General features: G+C 38.8%; 3 protein-coding genes across 7 annotated transcripts in view; 2 read left to right on the forward strand and 1 right to left on the reverse strand.

Moving 5' to 3' along the window:
• The window catches only part of LOC107578568 (heat shock cognate 71 kDa protein-like), a 3,060-nt gene extending 1,320 nt beyond the window's left edge, over nucleotides 1-1,740 (forward strand). The window contains exons 2-5 of the mRNA XM_016264517.1: nucleotides 57-358; nucleotides 463-661; nucleotides 743-975; nucleotides 1,076-1,740. Coding sequence (XP_016120003.1) covers nucleotides 57-358; nucleotides 463-661; nucleotides 743-975; nucleotides 1,076-1,270 — 929 coding nt within the window. The 3' untranslated portion in view covers nucleotides 1,271-1,740. The remainder of the gene's footprint in view (nucleotides 1-56; nucleotides 359-462; nucleotides 662-742; nucleotides 976-1,075) is intronic.
• Nucleotides 1,741-3,149: 1,409 nt separating this feature from the next.
• On the forward strand, nucleotides 3,150-18,330 carry LOC107577093 (uncharacterized protein C11orf63-like). Of its 5 annotated transcripts, none has more exons than XM_016263234.1 (9): nucleotides 3,150-3,845; nucleotides 5,643-6,171; nucleotides 12,065-12,169; nucleotides 13,008-13,377; nucleotides 13,459-13,573; nucleotides 14,433-14,715; nucleotides 16,897-16,983; nucleotides 17,544-17,678; nucleotides 17,846-18,330. In XM_016263234.1, exons 1-9 carry the CDS (start codon nucleotides 3,604-3,606, stop codon nucleotides 18,044-18,046), a joined length of 2,067 nt encoding a protein of 688 aa, XP_016118720.1. In that variant the 5' UTR covers nucleotides 3,150-3,603; the 3' UTR covers nucleotides 18,047-18,330. The 5 variants fall into 5 exon arrangements, with proteins under 5 accessions (XP_016118720.1, XP_016118699.1, XP_016118708.1 ...); XM_016263213.1 differs by having other exon boundaries at nucleotides 3,150-3,325; nucleotides 3,488-3,845; nucleotides 13,008-13,573; XM_016263222.1 differs by having other exon boundaries at nucleotides 3,150-3,275; nucleotides 3,488-3,845; nucleotides 13,008-13,573.
• Nucleotides 18,331-20,773: 2,443 nt separating this feature from the next.
• Nucleotides 20,774-22,397, reverse strand: LOC107579003 (brain-specific homeobox protein homolog). The gene is made up of 3 exons (XM_016264899.1): nucleotides 22,145-22,397; nucleotides 21,195-21,385; nucleotides 20,774-21,013 (listed from the first exon to the last, which is right to left on the reverse strand). The coding sequence occupies exons 1-3, from the start codon at nucleotides 22,395-22,397 to the stop codon at nucleotides 20,774-20,776; spliced, it is 684 nt and encodes a 227-aa protein (XP_016120385.1).
• Between the last annotated feature and the right edge of the window lie 1,861 nt (nucleotides 22,398-24,258).

The following is a 24,258-nucleotide window of genomic DNA, read 5'->3' on the forward strand; positions in this document are numbered from 1 at the left end:
TGATGAAGTTGATTCCTTGCCATTCGTAGTTTCCACCAGAGGTTGAAAGACCAAAGATGGCCCAAGAACCTTCCTTGGATGTCTGAGCGACTGCTGTCATTGCTATCTGACCATCTCAATTTGTCCAAGGTTCTTATTTCTCACTTTTGTTTCAGCTGTCCAGGCTGCCATCCTCTCTGGTGATAAGTCGGAGAACGTTCAGGACTTGCTGCTGCCAGATGTCACTCCTCTGTCCCTTGGAATTGAGACCGCTGGTGGAGTCATGACCGTCCTCATCAAGCGTAATACCACCATTCCAACCAAACAGACTCAGACTTTCACCACCTACTCTGACAACCAGCCTGGTGTGCTTATTCAGGTGGGTACGAAATAGTTCTATTAGGGGTTTAGTCTTTTATCCCACCCAATGTCTTGTCGATTACTTTAAACAATGTTGTCTTGTTTCAATTACCCCCTTTTCAGGTCTATGAGGGTGAGCGTGCAATGACCAAGGATAACAACTTGCTGGGCAAGTTTGAGCTTACTGGAATCCCCCCTGCACCTCGCGGTGTTCCCCAGATTGAGGTCACCTTTGACATTGATGCGAATGGCATCATGAATGTTTCAGCTGTGGATAAGAGCACTGGCAAGGAGAACAAAATCACCATCACCAACGACAAGGGTAAGTCTTCTCTCCTCTACACCTAAATATTTAAAGACTTTGTGGTGGCCACTTTAGAGGTTAACTGGAAGTCCATTTCAGGTCGTCTCAGCAAGGAGGACATTGAGCGCATGGTGCAGGAGGCAGAGAAGTACAAGGCTGAGGATGATGTGCAGCGTGACAAGGTGTCTGTCAAGAATGGTCTGGAGTCCTACTCCTTCAACATGAAGTCCACTGTTGAGGATGAGAAACTGAAGGGCAAGATCAGTGATGAGGACAAGCAGAAGATCCTTGACAAGTGCAATGAAGTCATCAGTTGGCTTGACAAGAACCAGGTAAGTTTGCTATCCGTTTAGACATTTGGCCAATCAAGTGGTTTTTGAATTGCTTGCACTGGCAAACTCTGTGACTTGACGTCTGTTTGAAAACTTTCAGACTGCTGAGAAAGAGGAGTTTGAGCACCAGCAGAAGGAGCTGGAGAAGGTATGCAACCCCATCATCACCAAGCTGTACCAGAGTGCTGGAGGCATGCCAGGTGGAATGCCTGATGGTATGCCCGGTGGCTTCCCAGGAGCCGGCTCTGCTCCAGGAGGTGGATCCTCCGGCCCAACCATTGAGGAGGTCGACTAAGCCATTCCAAAGCCACTACGCTACCTCCATAGCAATGTTTACTGTTGCCCTCTATAGTTGGACTCCTCTAAAATTGTTACTTTTGTGGAAGTTTTGGATGACTTCAACTTGTAGAGAGATGGTTGCAATAAAATAAAAAAAAAATTAAAAAAGGGGTATTAACGGGTCACATTTCCAGATCACAGGGAACAGATTTTCTACCTAGATTGCACAACCTATTTATTGACTTGTGAAATGTGAATTTCATAAGCCTTTTCCAACTGCCTCAATGCTTTGAAGGAAGTGAATAAAATGGTGACCTATTCCTTAAAAAAGGGGTATTAACGGGTCACATTTCCAGATCACAGGGAACAGATTTTCTACCTAGATTGCACAACCTATTTATTGACTTGTGAAATGTGAATTTCATAAGCCTTTTCCAACTGCCTCAATGCTTTGAAGGAAGTGAATAAAATGGTGACCTATTCCCAGTACTGCCTCTGTTTTTTGGTCAAAGTTTGGAGTTTGACCTTTAATTTTGTTTAACCTCTAAATATCAAGAATGTGTCACTGTCCTCAGGGTAATGTATTTAAATCTATCCAATGCATCATTTAGCTTTTTGCTTCAGCCATTTTGGCTTTGTAATGACTGAGGTCATATATCTATATATAGTGTAAGTGTCAAAGCCGATCATCCACGGTGTTTACAGTAAACCTCAGCCTGAATGGTTAAAATTGCTTTAAAAGCTTTTTACTCCACTGGATGTCATGACCATGACATCAATGCACCATGAGAATCGTATTACTTTAAAGGGGTCATATGATGCGATTTCAAGTTTTCCTTTCTCTTTCGAGTGTTACAAGCTGATTGGGCATAGATAAGATCCCTGAAGTTGCAAAGACTAAAGTCTCAAAACCAAAGAGATATTCTTTATCAAAGTTAAGACTGCCACACCCCCCTAAAACAGCTCATTCTAACACACCCCCACATATCTAGGTCACTGTGGGAATATTTGGATTATGCCGCTCAAATGTGCAAGCAAAAAAAGGCGTGGTTTCAGTAACCACAGTTAGTGTTGATGCAGCCATGTCAGGGAGCCGCTGTGTGTTTCTAGGCGAAAGCAAAAGCACTTTATTTGGCCTTCTGAAAGTAGATGCATTTAGGAATATTTGAGATTACTTCCAACAGAATAGCAATTAATTTTATGAATGACCGTTTCGTGAACCTAGGAGAGGAGGTAATTCTGACTTTGCTATGACAATCTGGCGCTTCTGAATCGGCTACTGTTTTGTTATTAGTTTAAGTATTTGCTATTGACTGTTCAAATGTGGAGTTTTGCGCATCGTGCGTGTGTGTGTGTGCGCGAGCGAGAGAGAGAGACACACATCACATCACAGTGGAGTCAGCTGTCTTAACCGTGGCTTGTGTACTGCAAACACATATTCATCACTGTCTGTCACGACTCTGTTCCCCTTTCGGGCTCTGTCTTTACATTTATTTTGAAAGATGAAGCTCGCGATTATGGTAAGGGGAGTTACATTTCCTACGAGTGCTTGCGGTGTTCAGCCAATCACAATGCACTGGGTCAGCTGGCCAATCAGCAGACTGCGCTTGTCGGAAGGAGGGACTTTGTAGAAAACGACGTGTTTGAGAGAGGCGGGGCATAGAGGACTTACAATAATGTACAGTATTTGAAAAATAATGTGTTTTTTGAACATTAAAGCATGTCAACATATTCTGTTACACCAAATAATGATCTTTAAAAAAGTATCATATGACCCCTTTAAGAATAGTTATTGTATATGCACACGATTTACGTACAATACATTCTTACTGAACGCTAACAATTATTAAGAAAAATACGTAGTGGCCTCCTACACCTTAAGTCGTTCGCAACTGTTCAATGCTTTTGTGTCCGTCTGAAGGGCAAGGAATAGTTCTGCGCATGCGTGTTTCCACGGCAACAGTTTAGCAAACGAAACGTTCCTTGGCAACGAACGGCTCATCTTTCGATGTTTATAGCAGGTACAAAAAAATCCTTAAATCTGGAGCAAATCAATGGATTTGTGTACGAGGTAATGTTTTGATGCTGTAGCAACGTTTTACATTATTTCGGCGTTTACATTACAGCATGAGTTACACAGCTGATTTGGAAAGTCAGTCAACAACCGAATGAACTAACGCTCAGTAATGTCGCTAGCTAAATTAAAATGTGTTTTCACCACTCCTTAATGTAGATTCTGTGATATTAAGCCCTGAAGTCGATCGTCTCAGAAGTCAGAACAACAACGCCATCACGAGCAGAACGGGCCTGAGGCGCTGGAACAGACAAAAGTCAAATTCAACATGAACAATGACTAGTCCAAAGAATAATGTGCCCGCTTTACCGCTAATGTGGGACTCCTTAGAGTCCGATACTGAGAGTTTGGTGCAAGAGGAGTACCAGCGAGAGCTCCAGATGCGAATTGACCTCATCTCTGCTGTTAAACCCAAACAACATGATAAGACTGACACCGAGGAACCAGAGAATCTTGATGTTTATGATAGTCTGGATCTGAAACCAAGACAAGTGAAAGGACAACATGACCCTCTGAGGTAAGATAAAAGTTTGCTATTTCCCCACCGTATGGGACTAGCCTCATGCAACCAGCAGTAATTGAGTAGTTGACCTGGCGGCGTTTCAGGCAGTGACATCAGTCTCCTCCTGTGATGTCAAATGCTTTATTTCATCTCAAACTATTTTTTAAACAATTTTAATTATACAGATGGTTAATGTCTTCATATTAATTGCAAGTCAACACTGAACATCTGCTACAATTTAAATAGTTCACCCAAAAAATAAAATTCTGTCATCATTTACTCTACCTCATGTCATCCCAAAATCGGCTAATTTCTTTTTTTGGATCTGAAACCAAGACAAGTGAAAGGACAACATGACCCTCTGAGGTAAGATAAAAGTTTGCTATTTCCCCACCGTATGGGACTAGCCTCATGCAACCAGCAGTAATTGAGTAGTTGACCTGGCGACTGGCGTTTCAGGCAGTGACATCAGTCTCCTCCTGTGATGTCAAATGCTTTATTTCATCTCAAACTATTTTTTAAACAATTTTAATTATACAGATGGTTAATGTCTTCATATTAATTGCAAGTCAACACTGAATATCTGCTACAATTTAAATAGTTCACCCAAAAAATAAAATTCTGTCATCATTTACTCTACCTCATGTCATCCCAAAATCGGCTAATTTCTTTTTGGGGGAAATTAGAATTTTAGTTTGCAGGACGTTACCACAATAAGGTCTCATTCAGCAGTCTGTTAAAAAGCAGTTGCTTTGTTACCAGTGAATGGATGAGCTCTCTGTGCTTCTGAAACACAGATTGCTGGAATCTGAAGTGTGGATCACAGCATCTGTCTCCACTCCTTCATCTTCAGCCTAGCTGTTGTGTCCGCCACTCAAAATCTGCCTCGGGATAAAAACGAGAGCCGTTTGTTTTCATTTTTTGCATACTAGACAGGTACTTAACCCCATGCATAGTTTTTTCATAATAGCTATAGCGAACCTCGACAAAGACTTTATTGTCGAAACGAAGCAGCTCTCTCATCATATTTTCATGCTCAAGAATGAAATCCTGCAAATGAATGGCGTGGTAGCAATATTTGGCATAATATCATTGAAGCTAATAACCACCCATTTAGTTTACATCCTCTTAACCGCACGCATTGTCTTTAAAGAGACTCAAGTCTCGTATTCAGAATGAGATTAGCTGAAAACAATAGACCATGTTTCCTATTATTGGATTTAATTCTGACACATTTCAAAGAGAGACTTTGCATGTTAAAGACCCCGTCACAGCTGCAAACCCACAGCGCATTCTCAAGACCATGTCAGTGGAATCATTACAGAGCCATTCCTTGCCCTTTTGCCCTCATTGGCTGAAGTGCTATGCATCCAGACAGCCTTGTATTTGGCATCATGGGATGTTAAGAGCATCTTTTACTATTCAGAGGCACACAACAAAGAGGCACTCTTCTAATTATTTTAATGAGATCTTTTCATCCAATGATGCTAGGAGCACATTAGGTTGTAGTTTGAACCTATTTCATATGTTTGAATTAGCCATTTGCAAAACTATCTTCAAATTGTGGTCTTCAGACCCATAGTCATTAGGGGTGGGGTGGGGGGGGAGGTAATAGCGCGACAACACGCTATTACCATTTCGCTTCAGCTGAGAAGTGTAGCCGTTTTTTTCCCTTGTGTTTTGATGGCTGTTTCAGGCATTCAGACTGTCTTACTGACAATGTCGAAAACACTAAATGAGACGTACCCAGCCTAAAGCTCATTTTAAGTGTTTATGACTTACTTATTCTTAACTCTTTTTGAAATATTTCAGGGAATCTCCCCCTGAGGATCAATACGCCGACTTGCGCTACGACCCAAACTGGAGGAAGAATTTGGAAGGGGCTTATTTTCTCAACCAGCTAAATGCAAAACTTTCTCTCGACTCGTTTGAAGAGTCTGAAGACAGTCTTGAACCCTTGGAGAATGTGCCTCTAGGTTGCAAGCAAGAATATGTCGTTGTCAGTAATCCACCCACAGTTCAGACGGACAGTGCTTTATCCCCACCACCTTCATCTCCTTTCCACCTGCACCCACAACAGGAATACATTATTGATCCCCCCGAATCAAAAAGTTCTTGCATGTCCTCTGAAGGCACACCACAGGATAATGTAAAGCATCTGAATATCAAATCAGTTCCTCTCCAGAAGAGAAGCTCTCGACATCCTTCTAATCCAAGGCCAGTGAGAGCTAGGGAAGACATTGTGGAACGTAATAAAGCAACTCTTGGTATCAACACACATAAGCAGGGGTCTTACCTAAAAGCTTGTCAGCAGAAAGATAAAACCGATGAAACAAAGCAAGTAAGTATTTTTAAAATTTCCACAGGGAAAATAATATCCTTATTTCTTAATTTGTCTTCTCTTATTCTGTCCTATAGGCCATTCATGATTACGTTTAGTTTATGTAAACCTAAACATATTACATTAATTGTTTGGAAGCATTGGTGACTGAATTGAAGTGCCATTGTTGACCACTAGGGGGTGAACTAACACAGCATACAGCTCAATGTCATATATCAGAGCAGTTTAGGCCCAAGGCTACTGTTGCATAGATATTTTATTTTTCAAGATGACTCCATTTGTATAATTATTTCAAATTTACCAATATCATGACTTAAGTATTGCTATAGAACTACATAATGTCCAAAAATAAATAAATAAATAAAAACATAGTGACTAATGTCCATTGCTGTCAGCCTATGTTTTATAATAAACATATTTTATATTTATATGTTTGTTTTTTTAAATAGAACTTCAACATTCAGGTTAACTGCATTTGTTGTTAAGTCCAATTGTGATTTATTATGAAAAGTTTTCTAATGTAATCTGTGTATTTAGTCTAGATACATAATTTTTTATGTATTCGATTGTGTGTAGGTTCACATTTTTCTTTTTGCACACAAAACGGGCCATATCATGTCTAGCATGACCTGACCTTTATCTTTGCTCTTTTTTAATCTGAATAAGTGACCTTGGTGTTTTCATTGCTCTGGTTTGAAGGAGACTACACTGCCTGTGTTGCGGAAATTAATTTGGCAGACACACAGAGTCTTCAGATGGAGTGGAGAGAAGAGAATGAATCATGTCTGCCTATGTGGTGCCTATTATGAGTTGATCTGCACAACAGTGGCTGTTAAGAACATCAGAGGGGCATGGTTACCAATAGGCTCTTAGTTATCAGTGCACCTGGCCCATGGTATAATTGGCAGGGTTGGCTTGTCTGCACAGTGTGGCCCATGTGTATTTGCTACATTTAAGACCTTACCCAGCCCATCTGAGCCCAGTCCCACCTTAATGTCTCACATCAGCAGCATTAGCATAGTGAAGAGCCGTTAGCATTGTGACATGGTAAACGGAGCAAAGCTCTCCCTGCTATAGATGGTGCCCTAAATGCGCCAGCAGTGCCCTGGTATGAATTCAGTGCATTGTCTTTCCGAGAAATATAGTGCACTGTCAAGTTCCATTTATAAGGCGGCATTGTAAGTCTTTTAAGTGGCAACTCATTGAAAAATGTTTTATTTTGAGTTATTTTCTCCTCTCTTGAAAAAGAAACCAGTGGAGTGGTGACTCCAGGATTTCCCCAAGAAAATATTCTAATAATCTGTCTGGAGGAGAGTGAATATCAGTACAGATCATTTTCAAAAGATTAATAAGTGCTCTTAAACCTGTATAGATTTTTTAAAAGCCATTAAAGGGGATTGAGAGATGCTCTTTGGATAACTCAGTATGTATTATTCCAAGAGAGTAAACAAATGTTTAGGCCTTTTTTTGTTTATGAAAAATATCCATCAGGTCCATTTTTATCCCAGGTACAGATGAGTTGAGTGTATTTAAATATGATCAGTAAACCAACCTGGGCACAAAAATGTCTTCTTTTTTTTATGCACAGTGCAGTGATGTTGATTTTTAAAATTACGTTTAAACCTGGACTTCAATACCACCTCAGCAGTGCCACAAACTGATCCCCTCCATGCCACGCCGAATTGAGGCAGTAATTAAAGCGAAAGGAGCCCCTACCAAGTATTGAGTACATGTACAGTAAATGAACATACTCTCCAGAAGGCCAACAATTCACAAAAAACATTTTTTATTGGTCTTATGAAGTCTTATTCTAATTTGTTGAGATAGTGAATTGGTGGGTTTTTGTTAAATGTGAGCCAAAATCATCACAATTAAAAGAACAAAAGACTTAAACTACTTCAGTCTGTGTGCATTGAATTTATTTAATACACGTGTTTCACAAGTTGAGTTGAATTACTGAAATAAATGAACTTTTCCACGACATTCTAATTTATTGAGATGCACCTGTATATTTGGAAGTGCTTGAACACATTCATGTCTAAATTCCTTCAGGAAATCAGTCACACGTGCAAACTATCATACAACAAGGCTTTTGCAGTATAACGTAACACATAAAGAGCAATCGAAATACTTCTGCCACTTGGTTAAAGTTTTGCTTTTTTTGTCATTTGCTTACTATGAGAGAGAGCACAAAACCCTCATACCTCACGTTCGTTATGTAGCTAAGCATCTGCTCGTAAATTTGATACACAGCCTACACTTTTGCCCTTTTATTTGTTATTTTGTGGCCCCGTTACCTTCAAAGGGAATAAAAAGCCCCTCAGCTCCCATCAGTTTTCGGCATCATTATCAAGGCGCGTCTGTTGGGCTTTTAAAAAGCCACTATTTACTCTTTCACAAACCTCTAACTCCCGATAATTAGCTGTGTTATTAAATGTACACAATCTCATAATGCACCAACTTCCAACCGGCGTGTGTGGGAGTGATGATGAGCTCCAGCAGAGACCCCTTTGATAAAGACAGAAGTAGCAGTGCAATCTTCTGCCATTGCACTCAGCCCCAATCCCTCGTCATCCCCCAGACCCTCACTTCAAAGCCAGGAACATAATGTACAATCTCTTAATAGCTCTAGACCAAGGCTCCGTGGCTCTCTGCCACTGTATACCCTACCTCAGTGTAAACACCTAATCAAGATTGCCTGGGCGGTCACAATAGCAACCAAATGCAATTCAAGAATTGCGTCCCTTTGAAGTCTTCATCGCAAAAGCTGTGTTTCCCAGTCTTGAGGAAAATGGCAAGCTCCAATCGCCTGACTTTGTTGTGCCACGTCTCGGCCCAAGAGGCAATTACGGGCCCCAATTTAACAGAATAGATATTACGCAGCTTATGAAGCTCAAAATGCAATTTTGTTTGATCATTTCCTCAATTTGATTGAGATTATTAAAATGACGGACAAAAGGCAGTGGTCATGGATGGGGCAGAGGTTGTGGCCTGCTGCGGCTAAGAGGACATGAAGGGCAGGTCTGTGATGTCTGCTACTCACGCACCTGTTACAACAGAGCTCAATCTCTCTACTTGAAATGATACTTGCCTGATACAGGAAAATGAGTTGGATACGCAGCCTCCTATTAAACCTGCAGCATAGCAAACAACATATATTACAATATGATTTTATTCTAAAAGATATTTTAATTCATAATGAGGACCACTGCTATGAACGTCTGCGCATTGCCTGTTCGCTGTTTTGCAATATTGTTTTTGGTGCAATTTCAAATTTTCCAGTTTTCAATTCTGGACTGTGTGAAATTGAAATCCCCAAAAAACAACCCTCTCAGAACCAGGGTTAGACAAATTCACAATTGAAGCATTGGATCCGTTTTAGTTCATGATTTGAATTGACTAAACCCCACAGGAATTTGATAATTTCCCCACAGGATTAATAATTTACTAAATTGAAATGAAAAGAAATTCAACATAGTATGTTACATTTCGTATTATGTTCAGTAAATATGATGAAATATATCAACTAAAAACAATTTTATAGGTGCATCTGTCTATTTATCTACAGTGGGTATATAGTAGAAAATACCCCCCCCCCTTAAAATAATCACATTTTGTTGCTTTGAAGCCTGAAATAAAGATGGACAGAGTTTGTGTTTTATCCCGCTGTATTTACATCCAAGTGAAAGATATAACACCAGCATGTCAAAAAAAAAAAAAAAAACCTGAATCCCCGAGTTAGAAAAAGGATCACCTCCTCCTAAAAATTACTGCTGTGGTCATTTTGATTAGCTCAGCATGAAAAGAGCTTTCCTGGAGCATTTCAGTCCTTGGCAGTGCAACTGAAACAAACAATAATCTATGTGTGGCAAGGCACTGTGAGAAGATCTCTGGGATAAAGTTGTGGACAGGCACAAGGAGGGAGATGGATACAAAATTCAAAGGCTTTATCAATGCCAAGTCTATTATTAAGAAGTGGAAGGTATTTGGTACAACACAGACCCTCCCCGGATCAGGACGTCGTGCCAAACTGGATGAAAGAGCCAAGGAAACTGGTCAGAGAGGCTATCAAGAGGCCTACAGCAACTCTGAAGCTGTTGCAGGAATTTCTGACAAATAGTGATCATTGTGTGCATGTGACAACAATATCACAAATTCTCTATGGGAGGGTTGTGAGAAAAAAGCCACTATAAAGAAAGACTGCCACATGCAGTCACGACTGAGCTTTGCCAAAACGCACCTTGAAGATTCTGAGGCCACATGGTATACAGCTCACCATCCAAATAACAGCATTCCTACAGTAAAGCATGGAGGTTGTAATGTCCTGTTATGGGGTGTTTCTCTGCAGCAGGGACTGGAGCACTTGTCAGCATAGAAGGCAAAATGGATGGGGCAAAATACCATCAAATTCTTGAGGTAAATCTGCTGCCCTCTGCCAGAAAGTTGTAAATGGGATGAAGGTTTACCTTCCAACATGACAATGACCCAATGCACACAGCAAAACTGACCACACAGTGGTTGAAGGAGAAAAAGGTGAATGTCCTTGCACGGCCTAGTCAGATCCCAGGCTTAAACCCCATTGAAAATTCATGGAATGGCTTGAAGACTCCAGTCCACAAACAGTAACCATCAAATTTAACTGAACTTGAGAAGTTCTGCAAAGAAGAGTGGGCAAATATAGCAAAGTCTAGATGTGTTTAGTAGTTAGTAGAAACATATTCCAACAGACTAAAGGCTGTAATTAAAGCAAAAGGTGGTTCATCAAAATACTGACACAATTGGGTAATCCATTTTCCTATTCAGTGATTGTTTTTTTTGTTGTTTTTGTGACATGTTGTTATATCTTTCACTTGGATGCTATAAGTTCCATTGAGTAAATATCGCTGGATAAAACAAAAACTGCAAAGCAACAAAATGTGAGTATTTTAAAGGAGCCATACCCACTGTATCTGTCAGTCCATCTACATTATCCATCTATCTATCCATCTTTCTTTTTTAGAACCACAGTTGAAGACCACTGGTTTAGTCAAATATACAGATGCAGATAAATAACTGTCCACAGAGTGTCTCTACGTTGAAGGCTGTTTACAAATCAGTTCCTTGCGCGTATGGCCTTTCGCTAAATAGATAGACCAGCATGGCTGCCTGTTTATTGATGGATATGTTACAACTCAATCCACTCACTGCTGCATGTGTCTCTTTGACCTTCCTCTTTTCACGCTTTCAGAATTAGCCGCATGCATTCAGGGACGCCGCAAGCTGTCAATACTATCGATTGGCAAGAATTGTCCTCGGCCGCCAAAGTGACTGCAAGTTTACTAAATGATTTTCATTACAGCATTAGCTGTAGATATTCTGCCTCTGAACATGTACATTAAGAAAAATTGAGAGAGTGCACTGATGTAACGTGGACGTATCTAGACACTTATCTTCAAACTGCTTTGAGAGAATAATTTTAAAGAGAATCAATAAAACACTCTTCTAGACACATGTAGGTCAGCTCAGAGGAGCAGTGGTTAGTAATTAAGAATAAAAAGTTGATCATAAAAAGCCAATTGAATTGGTATGTTTGCCAGACGCTCAGGGACGAATGATTTTATAGACAAACCTGACTGTCTGTCAGCTCCATTTTTGAGTAGGTGGACGATTTATGGCAGTTGTCTGCATACATTTACGCCAAACGCAGTGTGTAATTTCACCCAGACATTTCTTCTCATACTCATGAATGTCTTTGTTTCGCTCTCACAGTGCACAGTTTGCCCCAGTTGTTTGCAGTCAATAGTTGAATATAATAGCATTTCATCGACAAGGCATCAGGTGAATTGTTAAAAGGAGGCTTATCAAGCAGTCAACCCTTTCACTCCCCTTTCTCTTCTTTCTTCTCTTCTCACAGCCCAGGCAAACCTCCTACGAGACTATCAGCACTCATAGCCCGGAGAGTCAAGACAATGTCTGGGATCCCGAGCTGATGTGGCTCCAAAAAACACAAAACCTGAAGGTAGGGCTCACTTTATTGATTCCATCCATCTCTATCTGTGCAGATGTAGGTGAAGCTGCTTGGCACAATCCATTGCCCTAATGCATAACAGTCTGCGAGGGTTTCCTCTCAAGATGAAAATGTCTGCATGGTGGGCACACTGTCACCCGGGATTTCATTTCTGCTGTGATGGATGCAATTTCTGATAGAGTTGTTCAGGCACAATGGAGCCTCTGAAATGTCTTGAAAAGGAGCCTGTGTCGAGGAAAGAGGGGGAATGGAGAAGCATCATTATTTTGAGCACTTGAACGGTCACCTTAATGCCAGCAAGCAGAGGAGTGTAAATATTTTCCCATTAAGAATGGTGCAAGCTGGTGTTGGCTAAATCAGAAGCATTACATGCTGAGGCACAGCCTCGGACCTCACAAGAATAATGTTCGTCGGTCCCCCATGAATGCCAGGCTCAACACAAAGAAACATTATATAAATGCTCCTGTCTTTCTTTCCTCTCGGTCATAAAAATATCCATGAAGCCACAGTTATATAAGAACATATCTCTGCTCAATGGGATGTATTCTTTTAGCAAATTAGAGTATGTGCGACACTATTTATAAATCTTTTTCATGACTTGAATTTGAAATTGAATTTTTAAGGGGCATTATTTTATGCAAATCGATTTTGCCCAAAGAGCCCTCGTCATACTTGGGAAAATTATTTCATTTATGATAATATCATCCTTTTGTGCCTTCAGACTTTGAAAAACAACATCTAGAATTTAGCTTCATGTCATAAAACAGAATAGATCTTAAGTGCTTTAGTCAGATTTTCATTTTTTCTCCTAATTTTTACCCAATTACAGCTGAGCCATAAAGAAAAGAAGGAACCGAAGAGGAGGGAGCGATCCAGCAACCACCCAGATCAGCTCAAGCCTCCTGAATCCAAACCCAGAGCGCACCTTAAACCCCTTACAGAGAGACAAGTCATCAGTGCTGATCACCTGCCACAGGACTCTGAGGAAGCTTACACCCATGACCCACCACAACACCAGTCTGGACTTCCATCTCACACTCATGCTCCACCGACCGTCAACCTTAACATAAACCTCCACACACCTGCCAACCACACACAGCCACTGAATATTTCCCAGAAAGAGACCGTTTTTACTCTTGTTTCTCAAGCTCTGCAATGGGATAGGACTAATCTGTTTAACCCACCCATTTTACAACAAGGTTATCCATTTTACCCTTATGTGCCTCCTAATTCAGTAGGGCAGATGGGATTGGCTCCAAAAGCAGTTGTATCTTCACCAGCCCCCAAGTCTGAAGTGGTACAAGTTGTGGACAGAAGTGTTCCTCAGAGGCATGGTGCGAAATCTACTCCCAATACGTTTGAGAAGGCATCATTCAAGAATCACAACAGATGCAGGCAAGTCCAGAAACTTTATGCGTGTATTTAATATATGTTTATAGTATATTCACACACTACTGTATTCTTTTAAGGCTGCAGAGTGTCTTTTTTCAATCAGCTTATTGTGGGTCAGTGACGCTCATATTTTGTCTTACCTGTTAATTTACTCAATAATGCAATTCATACATTTAATGACTTGAATACACCACTTCTATAATGATAATGTTTTTAATTTCTGAATTAAAATTCATATTAATATTTTTTGGACAGCATTATGTCAAAAATTGTCAGGGTGTCATAATAAAAAAGCCTAATTAAAAATGACCATAAATTCTTAAAAAGAAAACCTATTTATTTTGGCATGATGTGTTATCATTCTTTCTTAGAAAAAACATTTGAACAAAACTGCTTCACGACCTATTAATATTTGAAATGGCATGACCAACAAAATCATGTGCAACCAACATGCAGGGGAAAAAAACCTTATAAAACAGGAAATGATATCATTGAGAAAACCCGTGCAGACCCATTATGTGTGTTATGGTCATTAAGTCTCCTAAAACATCAGATTAATTGACATTTTTAGGCAAAGTTGGTTCAGATAGTAAATTTTCATATAGTGTGACTCCAAAAAAATGTAATGATATTAATGTAGAGATATAAATACTTTTTCCTCGAACAATGTATATAAAAACAATATTCCTATTGAACAAATGGAAGACAGTGTTTTACAACTTTTTTTGGAAATACATTTATTTATTTATCCATTTGGTGACATTAATCCCAGAGAAATTACACGCTGCAGCTTTAGAATATACAATATGCAAAATATGTACCATAGGTCTTAGCATTCATGTTATGATTCATATTTCCATAGGATACCAGTGCTAAAATTGCCCACGTCTTCTCAAGTGGAGGCCAGCCACTATCCACCTGAGCTTTTTCCCATTGATGAGAGCATGGAACCCTGTGCACATCCAACACAAATCTCTGGTCCTTACACAGTGCTGCCCCCTATAGCCCGAACTAATGGCAACGACACTGAACTCTGCTCAGATAGATCAGAGCAGCAGTTGAATCCAATCCACAGAAGCAGCTCAGAAGGTTACCTTTCACAGATGGAAAAACACAGACAGCTGAAGGCAAATTCAAATTATAAGGTGTGTATATGTGTCTTTAGTTAAGATTCAGTGTGTTTTTTGCTTATCCTTTGTCTAGTATGTGACTCTTATTTTACAGCCTTTAGTTTTCAGTCTTTAAAATACATTTTAAATATTAAAATATTACATGTTACATGTATAATGTGTAGATTTTTCTCACAGTATAAAATCAATTATAATTTAATATTAATTTTAGTAATGGAGAACCTTGTAAAAAAAAATCATATTTAGGGGTCCGTGGCATCAAAAAGTTTTTAAACCCCTGATTTAAACCCATTATTGTAATAATTAGCAAAATAGCAAAACAAATAGCATAATAACTACAGCGCCCAGTTTATACTTAGTAAACATCTTTAAATTGCCATGACAGTATCTCAATGGGGCCTGTTGCAGATGTAACAATTATTGTGTGGGCCGATTCAGGCAGCAGGTTAATTATATAAGTAATTGAAGACACTCTTAATTGCAATGAGATGATGATATAAGGCACGGTCACAAAGACGACATTGAAAAGCGTTAGAGGATAAGGTGATTAAGCAGCACCCCCGTCTGTGCGGAGCAGGGCTGGTAAGATGGTGATTTGCATTTAATGATGGCCTCTTTGTCTTCTAGCACCTTGAGTTCTGCAGGAAAGTCTCTCTCAGGGGCAGACTTACTCAATAACCCGTGGCCATTTACACTGTTGAGAATATTTATATTAACTCAACAGTTGTGTCTGTTCAGTTGAAGGAGTGAAGGAAAGTTCACCCAAAAATTTTAATTATGGCAACACTTGCTCACCCTTGTGTCATTCCAAACCTGTATGACTTACTTTCTACTGTGGAACTGTTTTTGTCCATATAATAGAAATGGGGTCCAAAACAGCATCGAACCACTTTGACTGTCACTGTATTGATAAAAAGATATTTTCTCAAATTTGCTGAAAATTTACTCCATCCAAGATGTAGATGAGTGTGTTTTTTCGTCTAAACAGGTTTGGAAAAATGTAGCTTTACATCACTTGCTCACCAATGGATCCTCTGCAGTGAATGGGTGCCGTCAGAATGATAAAAACATTGCAATAATCCATAAGACTCTGGTCCATCAATTAATATGTTGTGGAGTGAAAAGCTGCATGTTTATAATAATCACATTAATCATTAAAACATTTTTAACTTTTTTTTAACAGAACCATTGCTTCTGGCTAAAATACAAGTCCTTTATCCATAATATTGCTTTCTCCAATGAAAAATTTGTCTTATCTGAATCAGGAGAGTAATATTCACAGATCAAGCACTGTTTACAAGCGAAAACAGCCCAGAACAGTTCTTAACAAATATGTCAGTGGATTTTGATGTGAAAACAACAGGGAATGGACTTTTGCTTGAAGAGATGGTTTAATGTTAAAATGCCTTAATGGTGGATTTGTTTCTTACAAACACGCAGCTTTTCATTTCACAAGACATTAACTAATGGACTGCCATTTTGTGGATTACTTGTGGATTATTGTGATGTTTTTATCAACTGTTTAGACTCTCATTCTGACAGCACCCATTCACTGCAGAGGATCCGTTGGTGAGCAAGTGATGTAATGCTAAATTTCTCCAGATCTTTTATGATGAAGAAACAAACTCATCTACATCTTGGATGGCCTGAGGATGAGTAAAGTTTTAGCAAATTTAAATTTTTGAAAAGAGTTTTCATTTTTGGGTGAACTATCCTTTTAAATTATTGTAGTATCTGTACTATTGTGCTTCTAGATCAGTAAAATTCTTAGCGCTGCATGACCATGTCACAATTTAAGGGTCGTTATGTCATGGAACATATCCACTTGATGCTGTGTCCGGATTATGCGGTTCTTACACCATAAAACCGATTGCTTTCCTGGGAGAAGCTTGCTCTCCTCACCTTGCTGTGCCCGCCATCATGTCTCATAGGATTATGGGATAAATTTGTAAAACAGCTAGTGTGGCAGCCCAAGAGGAAGCAGATCAGAGTGGAAAACAGCTGTCCTGCGGTGTCCATGACCAATGGCTGAGTCCTGAGAATCCGAAGGAGCCTGACCTGATTAGTGCTTTTGTTTGCAGATTGTTGCATGAGTGCACTTTAGGATTAAGACTGTTTTTCTCACAGTATCTTTACGATTTAAACAGTCATGTGGATAGTGAATAAATATATATGCATTACAAAATGTCTTCTCAGGCTTATACACTGAAGGACTACAAAAACATGAAACAGGAGGTGAAGCTTGGAGGTCTTGGACCAACAAACACAATACCAGAAGCTGTGGTAAATACTCACTTCAGTATTATATATTCAGTATAAAGACTTGAGCATCTGGCGATATACATAAATAATGTTGTTTAATCAAAATAATTTGTGTGTGTGGAGATTTAGGAGAAAGACTCAATGGATAATTGGTGATCTCCTTGTTGAATATTGATTTAGCTAATCCCTAATTGCTACATCCAGTTGTCAAGTGTGGCCGTGTCTCAATAACCCCCTCTTTTCATTTCCTTGTGAATTTAAAAGACTTGTGTTTCTGAACACAATAGAAATGGACCAACTAATCTAATGAGCATAGCCCTCAAAAAGCAAACGGAGACATTTTCCTGCTCGGCTGATGTAAAAATTGCACATAAAATAACAGTTTTTGCACCGCTCACAGCCTGAGAGAGGTGTTAACACTGATTCTGAAAGGGATGATGAGTTTTATTTGGCTTTGTTTGCTGCTGTTGAGTAGCTTCATGGAGGGATGTACAAAGAAACAGGGGCCTTAGAGGAGAAATGGCTTAGGCAATTAAAGCTCCCTTTTGTAATCTTGCTGCTCTTTCTTTCACTGCTGTCAGGCAGAAAAAATTAGACGACAGAAGCTGTATTCAAATGTGATCCACGAACAGAACAAGAAGATAAGTAGGATTCCCTCTCTGTCGGCCAAGGACCCAGTGGGCAATGACAATAAGGACACCGTTCCCAGGAGGAAGGTAAGAGAATCTCATTCTTAAAACGTGAGCTTTATTTAATCCGTAAATCATATATTGCATGCAGACGTTTACACGTTTGTTTGGTTTTTTTTCATTCTAATTGAGGTCATAATCCCTTATTGTTACTTTTTTAATCTCAAATAATCTTTCAATTTTATTTTGCCCAGGCTTTAGAATATGCCAAAAATATTGCAAAGCCCAAACCCCCTCCAAAGCCAAAGGATAGACCCAGAGAGCAGAACGTGAGCATGCGGCCTCAATATCCGCAGGAAATGGACCCATTCAATTTGGCCACTCTGGAGATGTTGAGACGGCACGAGGAAGAGAAATGTGCCGTGGCTCGCTTCAGAACCATTCATGCCATTTAATCTAGAGCCTTTATTCACTAAAAAGCAACATGTACATGAGTTCTATCAATTGCACTTCTATAGAATCCCTATTTTTCCTTGCTTTAACTTTGTGTGTTGATTTTGTGTGTACTGTATGTGTAATACTAATCTTGCTCAGTTGCAAAGCACTGGAAGTGGAACAGGTGTTTAGCACATAATCCACTGCATACTCATTTTAAAAACAATTTTTCAATATAAAGAAATCTCGAATGAAATGCTGTGAGGTTTTGTTTGCATTATCCTGCTATTTTCCCCTTGTTTCAATAGGTCTGTGCACAAGAGCACCAATCTCTTCAAGCACACCTGGATGCACCGTTAACCCAGTGTAACATGCCATTTTCTGTCAGTTCCCGGCTATTAGTCTGATTATATCCACTTTCACCTGCCCTTTTCTTTCACCGAGAGAAAAAAATAGGTCAAATAAGGATGACACTTTGAAGCCTCCCTTATTAGAGCCCACAAACTTGTTTTCTGTATTTTAAAGTGATAATTTCCCCCCTAAAACAAGCTCAAGCACCTATTTCTTTAATGGAAGCTTTAGATCGTTATCAAAGAGCTATTTACTCCTATGTAATATTTTAATTAGATTATAGCCTCTATTTAACCCATCATGTCTGCTTTGATACTCTGTGTTTTCAGTGTTAAGCCTCAGAGGCGAGGCTAATAAATGCTGGACCTTTTGAATTAATGAGAAATGCTGCCTTTCCAGACCGACTCTCCTTGCATCTTTTTTCACTCTCTCTCTCTTTCCTGCCATTGAAATCGGTTAATTGAAGGGGTCTCTCTCAACCGCACATGAAGGAGGTTGAATTAGCATCCCTTTTTAAGGATTGGGAGACTGAGGCAGGCTTTGATCTGTGGACAGTGCTGAAGGAGGCGGCAGGCCCCTGAAAATGAGCTGATGGCTCTGCTATTAGAGCAACATGCAGATGCGTCCATGTGTTGCAAAACGCTTAATCTTTTAATTGATCACCTTCCGCACGGCCTATTCTCTTGCAGTGTTTTATTTTCCCCGACTAAATCAGAATCACGTTTTGAAAACGACATGAATTGCTTTTCAAAGGGTGGAAGTGTGCCACATATCCTGTTAGAGTAAAAAAAAGGGCTGTTGCCGCAAATGAATGCGGTCTGCCCATTGCTACACTTGTTAACATAAATATTTTATTTAAAAATATTTCAGCTTTAGAATTATTTCGCAATAAATATTTCGTTATTTTTAGGACACCAGATCGCTCACGTTTTTGGACGGTAGGCTACTTCAAAAAAAAGTGCCTTACTACTGTTGGCCTATTTTTATCAAGTTGTTTAATATTTACACATTAGAAATATAACACATAAATCGGTTGTAAAACAATTGATCGCTACGAACTCTAAAAGGTAAAAAAAAATACTGACGGAAATTCGTTTTAAACATCCGTGAAAGTTATCGAGTTATTCACACACTTTAACTAAACTGCAACAAGTAACTTACACTGTTATTAGACTAATACAATGTAGGTTAAGTCTTTTTGTAAGTCGCCTAAAATTAAAAGGATTCTAACAGAACGCATGGCCCAGTGAGTCAGTATGGCATTTTAAAACTATTTAACATAGACCTACATGGCATATGAATAATGTTACAGTCAATAAAATACACAATGTGAGTTTAAAAAGGACAAATTGCTGTATATCGATTTTCCAAGAACAATTCCAATATTCTCACGTCATACCTTCATAAATAATATTTTCCACCGATTTCGAAAATATGCTCTTACTTTCAGACTCAGATCTCTGCTGCACGGTTGATTTCAGAACGGATTGATTCAGTTAAAAACACGAACCACTGAGCACCATAATACTTAAAGTAAGTTAGCCCTATTATTTATATTTATGTGTCCAGGTTGTATAAATGATAAAGGGGGGGAAGCAACGATGACAAATAAAGAGCAGAGCTAAATCATGCATTCATGCATCTGTATCTATGATGTAAGCAGTTTTTATTGACAACTCAAATTGATTTTTCCATGTGATTTCTATTTATTATTTGGCCAATATTACTCCTATATTGTTAGTAATAATGTTATTAATACTGTCGTTATGTAATAATCTGGACTATTATTCGTTTCTCTAGTGTTCGGAATTGTGATAACCCGCAGCTTTCATGAATTTGAGGAAATTATGAATTATGAAAAAAAGACGTAGCTCGTTTAAGAATGGTCAGATAATTCCCTCAATGCACATTTGTTTATATACAATATTTGTTTTAACAAATGACAAGTCACAGTTTTAGAGTTCATAAATATGTCAGTCCACAACATGCCAACCAAGATCATCGTCCCGCGAAAGTGCTGAAAATGTCAAATGTTACTCTTCAGTTGGAATGAAAATTAATTGTTACATCTTTCGAATGATTATTTATCAAGTACATAATCATACATCTATTTACAGACTGTCAGTACATTACTTACCATTCATTCCAAATTTACAAAAATGGTCGTCAGACACAAAGCCATGACTATTGTAATAATAATAATTATTATAATAATGATGTTGAATAGACACGCATCATTTTAATGTCCTTCAGCTGTCCAGAATTTTCTTAAGCGCTTGAACAGTAGGCTATAACATTAGACCAATGCTCTCAAAATAAAAATAAAAAACTGTATATAATTTCCTATCTAAAAGACTGAAATGAATATGTACACTTTTGTTCATGGGGGGTTCATACTAAAGTAGATGTTCAGGAGAGCAAATGTCATCTTCAATATCGACATCATCTTCATTGTCGTCCAGCTTGTATCTGTCCGGACTCATGCCGTTATTACCGTCTGTACATTTCTCTTGCATTTCGCTCTCGCTAGTGTTCTCCAGCGATCTGTCTGCATCATTTGGGTTTTTCTGGTCGTCTTGTGTTTTCCTCAGTAGTTTTTTATGCTTCATCCTCCGGTTTTGAAACCACGTCTTTACCTACGGAAGGCAAACGAATTATAAGCCTTAATGAACTCCTGATTCGTTTTTATAAAAGGTTTGTTAACACATGTAAGATCTTAAATAAATATATATATATATATATATATATATATATATATATATGATGAATAACTATATATATATATATATTATATATATCAATATGTAGAGTTATTACCTGTGTTTCCGATAGACTGAGCGCCGTAGCCAGTTCCACGCGCTCAGGTGTGGACAGATATCTCTGGATCTCGAACCTCTTCTCGAGTCCGGATAACTGTGAGTCTGAGAACACTGTTCTGGCCTTTCTGCGTCTGCAGTGCTTTCCTGGTAATTCGGGATGATGCTGAAATAACGCAGGCATGTGCATTCCTTTTGCAGTGGAAACATAATGACAAACATTAATACATTTAGTTCAAATTTAGATTAAGCTTGCAGCAGCCTTGCAGAAAACTTTCCATGTTTATATTTCAGTCGCGTTTTAAATTTAACAGCGCAGGTCAATTCAAAACGGAAAGCGAAAAACACGTACAACATAAGTTAGAAAAATGTATTTCTTGTTTTAATCGAGCTGATTGTTTTTTCCCCCCTGTATATAAATAAATCGATTAGGAAAAATGCAGATGCTGTCATAATCGACAGGTGATTTTAATAAATTAAAACCATGAAGTAGGCCCAATTACAGATAGTCGATAGTTTATTATTATTATTATTTCCCAGAGAAAAAAAAAACATGGTTCTTTGCTATAAGATCACGCGAATTTAGAATTTACAAATTCTAACCCTTAAAAATACAGTAAAATATTTTGACTTGAAGAAAACCAATTGATTTAAACACAAAGCAAATTTTAGGTTAATTGACATCATATCATATTTGAAGCTAATTTTTTTCCACTGTACCAATTTACCATACATTAATGTTCAGTTTATATAATGATTTCTAAAATATTAACTTGAATGACGTAGACCTGTTTGATGTTTATGTTATAGCGGTCATATCCTCCAGTCATACAGCCATACAGACAAAATAAAGAAATAAAAACATGCCACTTTATAAGCATACATCCAATAAATGCATATAATACGCACAATTTTCTTCACGTAAAGGCCTGAGTTTAAATTGCTACTTACCGGAGGTGAAAAAGTACGGATGGTGTTCAGGTTTGTGTAGCGGATGATGCGGATGAGGAGCCAGTATCGGTGTAGGCATGAGTGGATATCCATACTCTATAAGAGGCATCCGGGAGGCAAGAGAGTTTGAAAAGGGCGAGGGAAACACCTCTCGCAAAGGTTTAGGTTTATGTAGTAAAATATCTTCAATGAAGAACGACGTTGACCTTTGAGCCGGCATCTGGGGGACCTGAGAAGTGTAGCTCAGATTCATCTCAAAACTTTTTTTTTTTTTTTTTATAAACACGGACAATCCGGGGCTGTGTCGCAAACAAAATCACTCAGTTGGTCCCAGTCTTCAGGACCTTAAAAGCTCGAACGTAGTCTCGTTGGCAACCTGTGCACGCTGGTACAGGTGCATTACTATTTATTTGGATCGAGACTGACAGCAGCAAATCAGGAAGTAGATTAGCACTCAACCAATGGCGCGACGGCTGGGCGGAGGATTGAACGGCTTCTTTATGGATTAATTATGCAGGCGGCGGGAGGAGCGGCAGGGTCGCGAGTCCCCGTGGTGCTGAAAAAGCCTCGCTACAAGAGCCCTGTCCCCGCAAGAGTCACTCAGACATAAGCCTGCACTTTCACTGTACACTGGCTTAAAAGGCGCGTGGACCTGTCAAGAATCTTAACAGAGGGCTGGCAGCATTTAAAGAATTCAGAATAATGCTCCGCACGCACCTGTTAGAATCCAGCTGAAGCTTCGTTTACCACCGTTACCATTTAAACTCTTCATCGCGAGTTCTGTATTTAAGTGTTCTTTTGGATTGTTACCTCAAAAATGTATAATAACCCAACACAACAACAAATTATTGAGGTTGGAATAAAAAAAAATCTTGTTATGTATTTTAAGATGGGTTTCAAATAAGCCGCAATTTCAGTCAGTTAAAAATGCTGACGATTTAAATGTTTATCGCAGTTCTGTATTTAAATCTACCTTCCGGATCGCTACTAAAACAACCAACTTAAAATAGTCATACAAAACAACTAATTATGTGTGAATTTAACCCAACGTTATACATTTTAAATGTTATAATGCCACTTCTTTCAGTTATGATCGTTACGATTTGAATTTTCTTCGCTACCCTTACGAAAATGAACTTGTTTCACCACAAAGACAACAAATTAACCACAAATTAACCATGGTTTCGCTACACTAACCAAAGCTTAACCATGCTATTTGTAGTAAAACTATGATAATACAGCTGCAAAAAAAAAAAAAAAAAAAGGTTACACTTTTACTTTAATAACAGGCTACCAAAAAAATCTAAACATCTAAGAGTAGTTCTGTATTTAACCATGGTTGCTCTAATATATAACCATAAAATGTTTAAATAACCTAACATAACATCCAATTAGGAGTAAAAAACACACATTTAACCACTTAAATAGTCTACTTTTGTGAAAAAGTAAAAAAGTAAAACTATCTTTTAAACGTCTGTGGTTCTCATTTCTTGGTGTTTCACGGTGCTTTCTTTTTTCGTTTAGTCTATTGGTGAGGGAATATGTAGGCTGTTTGGTATAGCCTAAATTTGTATTATGACGGTACAGGGCAACAGGGCTTCCGTGAAATAGGATTTAATTGTAGATATTGAAATCTGCAAGGATACAAGTGTGCTTCAGTTTCGTCTCAACTGATGGAGCGGTAATTTGTTGATATCGTGTTGTCATCACATCTGCAATCACGGGGGCTAATGGTAAAAGTGTTTCATTATTGGCAGAAGTCTTGCAGCAATGCAATTAGGTAATTAGGTTGGATGTTAGAGCGGACGTAGTAATCCTCGACCGCAGGATTTCCATTTGATCAGATGGGTTAGAACAAATTAATTAGCCTACTGAAGTCAATTGGTCATGAAAATACAGTATTCCTGCAAATGTAAGACATGGCTTCATTAGTAGTGTTGGTGTATTCCAAGAAAACTGAATCTAAATCAAAATTACAAAACATCACAGAGTTGCTCAGTTTTAATGAGTTTCTAGTTTTTTAATAAGCATCTCTGTCATCTCTGTCAGGGGCGTCATGCACTCATTATTATTTGTGGGGGGCACGAGTTGGGGGGGGTTGCGTCATGTGACAC

Source organism: Sinocyclocheilus grahami, unplaced genomic scaffold (assembly GCF_001515645.1).
Source record: "Sinocyclocheilus grahami isolate Dianchi unplaced genomic scaffold, SAMN03320097.WGS_v1.1 scaffold32.1, whole genome shotgun sequence".
Classification (NCBI taxonomy): Eukaryota; Metazoa; Chordata; class Actinopteri; order Cypriniformes; family Cyprinidae; genus Sinocyclocheilus; species Sinocyclocheilus grahami.

Coding starts and splice junctions, on each gene's coding strand:
- LOC107577093 (XM_016263206.1), top strand. CDS start 3,604: ATGACTAGTCCAAAGAATAATGTGCCCGCTTTACCGCTAATGTGGGAC. Junction 6,172..12,064: donor AAACCGATGAAACAAAGCAA/GTAAGTATTTTT, acceptor CTCTTCTCACAG/CCCAGGCAAACCTCCTACGA. Junction 12,170..13,007: donor AAAAAACACAAAACCTGAAG/GTAGGGCTCACT, acceptor ACCCAATTACAG/CTGAGCCATAAAGAAAAGAA.
- LOC107579003 (XM_016264899.1), bottom strand. CDS start 22,397: ATGAATCTGAGCTACACTTCTCAGGTCCCCCAGATGCCGGCTCAAAGG. Junction 21,386..22,144: donor TCCGTACTTTTTCACCTCCG/GTAAGTAGCAAT, acceptor CCACTGCAAAAG/GAATGCACATGCCTGCGTTA. Junction 21,014..21,194: donor TCAGTCTATCGGAAACACAG/GTAATAACTCTA, acceptor TGCCTTCCGTAG/GTAAAGACGTGGTTTCAAAA.